At 56.9% G+C, this 3068-nt stretch overlaps 1 protein-coding gene across 1 annotated transcript; it reads left to right on the top strand.

Annotated features, from left to right (window-relative positions):
* The first annotated feature begins 201 nt into the window (after positions 1-201).
* Positions 202-1273, top strand: LOC130521095 (uncharacterized). The gene has a single exon (XM_057024745.1). The coding sequence runs from the start codon at positions 294-296 to the stop codon at positions 999-1001; it is 708 nt and encodes a 235-aa protein (XP_056880725.1). The 5' UTR covers positions 202-293; the 3' UTR covers positions 1002-1273.
* Positions 1274-3068: the final 1795 nt, after the last annotated feature.

The raw sequence follows: 3068 nt of genomic DNA on the forward strand, positions 1-3068 counted from the left end.
TGGCTAAACCCTTGCACCAGTTGGTAGCTGACCTGGCTGGCACCAAAACAAAGCGGGGATCTGGCCGGGCACTGGGCTCCGCATGGACGCCCGAGTGTGAGGAGAGCTTCAATGCTCTAAAGTCAAGGTTGGTTTCCACCCCAGTATTGGCTTATGCGGACTTCTCACGTCCTTTCATCCTTGAAACTGACACTAGTCATAGTGGGCTTGGTGCAGTGCTCTCCCAGGAGACAGATGGTTGCGTGAGGCCGGTGGCTTATGCGAGTAGGGGGCTCCGGCCCACTGAGCGCAACATGTCCAACTATAGCTCTATGAAGCTAGAATTTCTTGCGCTCAAGTGGGCCGTGACGGAGAAATTTAGAGAATATCTGTTGGGGCATAAGTGCATGGTGTACACAGATAATAACCCCTTGAGCCACCTTCAGTCGGCTAAGCTGGGGGCGGCCGAGCATAGGTGGGCTGCTGAGCTTGCCGCTTTTGATCTGGAGATCAAGTACCGGTCTGGGCGAAACAACCGAAATGCGGACGCACTGTCGCGACAGCACGCACCAACGCCGGATTGTGTCATTCCATCTTTGCCTGGCACCTCTGTCCCGTGTAGCCTTCAGCCGAACATCCAGCCTGGTCCTATGGTTGGTGCCTTGCAGTCCTTGGTTTCTATCCTTCCATCTCACTCTCCAGCTGATCTTCACTTGATGCAGGAAGAGGACCCTGTATTAAAGGAGGTGTTGGTGTTCTGGCGACGTGGGTCTCTCCCTACCTCTGCTGAGAGGAGGCAGCTCTCTCAGCCCGCAATTGTGCTGTTGCGCCAGTGGGACCGCCTGGTCGAAAAGAATGGGGTGCTTTTCCGGCGGGTGTTCCGCTCTGATGGTGGGGAAGAACAACTCCAACTTGTTTTGCCCACGGTGCTCAAGGGGGACACCCTGCATCAGCTCCACCAGGAGCATGGGCATCAAGGCACAGAAAGGACCACCGAGCTGGTGCGGCAACGCTGCTACTGACCGGGAATGTCATCCGACATCAAGAAGTGGGTGCAGCGGTGTGAACGCTGTCAAGTTGCGAAGGACTCGGGGCAGGTTCATCGGAGTTACATGGGCCACCTTCTCGCATCCCGGCCAAACGAGATTTTGGCAGTGGATTTTACTTTGCTTGAACCTTCTCGTAATGGCTTTGAGAACGTCTTAGTCATGACTGATGTGTTCAGTAAATTTACAGTGGCTGTTCCCACCCGGGACCAGCGAGCGGTGACAGTAGCCCAGGTTCTGGTCACAGAATGGTTCTAAGTATGGGGTTCCAAGTCGCCTACACTCAGACCAGGGCAGAAGCTTCGAGAGTGGTTTGATTTCCCAACTTTGTGCTTTGTATGGGGTTGCCAAGTCCCGCACCACCCCCTATCATCCGGCCGGAAATGGGCAGTGTGAGAGGTTCAACAGGACACTTCACAACCTCCTGCGAACATTGCCGATTTCCCGAAAGCGGGACTGGGCTTCTTGTCTTCCGCAATTGCTCTTTGGTTACAACACTACACCTCATCAGAGCACGGGTGAGTCACCATTTTATTTGATGTTTGGGCAGGAGCCCCTTCTTCCCATTGACTTTCTCCTGGGTCGTGTGCCAGACCCGATTCCTGGTGAGGTGCAGGACTGGGTGGTAGAACACCGAGCCAGGCTTCGTGTGGCATTCGAGGGTGCTCGTGAGAAACTAGAGATGGCAGCGAGTAAGCGCAAGGAGAGACACGATCTGTTCGTCCGAGACGCACCTTTGCCAGTGGGACAGTTGGTGTACCTGAGGGACCATGGTGTTAGAGGCCGCCATAAGATCCAAGACCTCTGGAGCTCTGTTGTCCACCAGGTTGTGCGGGCCCCTATCGGCGACGGTGTGGTCTATACTGTGGCGCCCGTGAGTGACCTGGGTGGAACTCGGAATGTCCATAGAGACATGCTAAAGGTGGTCGTTCAGCCCGAAGTTGTGGCCCTCTCCTCACCAGCTTCTCCATCTTTGTCCCCACGGGCGGCCTCTGTGGACGACTCTTCCAACAGCGATCTCTGGCTTCTGGTTTCCGAGGCCCCGGTGCCATCCATTGCCGTGCCGCCACCATTTGGGACCCCTCAGGCGTCCTCTGCCCCGGCTGCAACAGCACCCCAGGGTGCGTGCAGTCTGACTGCACCCGTAAGTAGCAGCGACCCATCAACAACAGTGCCCCCAGCCGACCAGCCTTGCAGTAGTCAACAGTCCCTGCGTCGGACTGCTCGTTCAACAGCTGGCATTCACTCAAACAGGCATCACCTTCCACGGTCAGTTAATTCGCAGGAGGAAGTAGAAACTTCCTCATGCGGCCGCTAGACTCTGCATCCAATTCCCTAATGGCAGTGTTTAGACCTTGGTGCTAACTTGGCCCTGTCTCTCGTCGGGTCGACGATCCAAAAGGTAGGGGTGGATGTGGCAGGGAGTGGCCTGCCCTCTGAACAGGTGTCCTATGGAGGTAGTGCCTTAATTGGTGGGTGGGGAGAAAAGGTTTATATAAGGCACTGCCTCCAGCTGATCTTAGTTGTTTTTCCCCCTTCGACGGTACGGCGGGGTTGCGGCTTATCTGGGCGGTTCGACCAACAAACTGTTTCACAGCGCGAGCATGCTGTTTGGCAGCGCCAAGAAGGTTGGTGCTTCCTCCCGCCATCCTTCCACCTAGAGCGTTTTGCCGTGAGGGCACGTGCGCTAGTTTACCCTGGGCAGGTAAGGCGCAGCAATGCGCGTCACTGACTTCCCCGCACTCGGTCAATAAAGGTTAATGGCGCTGTCCTTGTTGCAGTTGACTGCCGGCTGGCGTCGGTGGGTCGCATTGCCCCAGCGGGAACCCTTCACGGAGTGGTGGCGCCACCAAACAGTCGGCACGGACTACCTCGCGTACTGGACCCACTGCTGCTTTGGCTCCGTCCCGTTTGCGGGACTCTCTCCTGTTCACTCTCGCGCTCTCTCTCTCTCTCGCCCCCCCCCCTTCGCTCGGGGGACGGCGCTGAGACGTCAGGTGCTGCGGGCCACGGCGGGGACCCAACCCCTGGTGGAGGGCGTTT

The sequence above is a fragment of the Takifugu flavidus genome, unplaced genomic scaffold (genome assembly GCF_003711565.1).
Source record: "Takifugu flavidus isolate HTHZ2018 unplaced genomic scaffold, ASM371156v2 ctg692, whole genome shotgun sequence".
NCBI classification, from domain to species: Eukaryota; Metazoa; Chordata; class Actinopteri; order Tetraodontiformes; family Tetraodontidae; genus Takifugu; species Takifugu flavidus.

Coding starts and splice junctions, on each gene's coding strand:
- LOC130521095 (XM_057024745.1), top strand. CDS start 294: ATGTCCAACTATAGCTCTATGAAGCTAGAATTTCTTGCGCTCAAGTGG.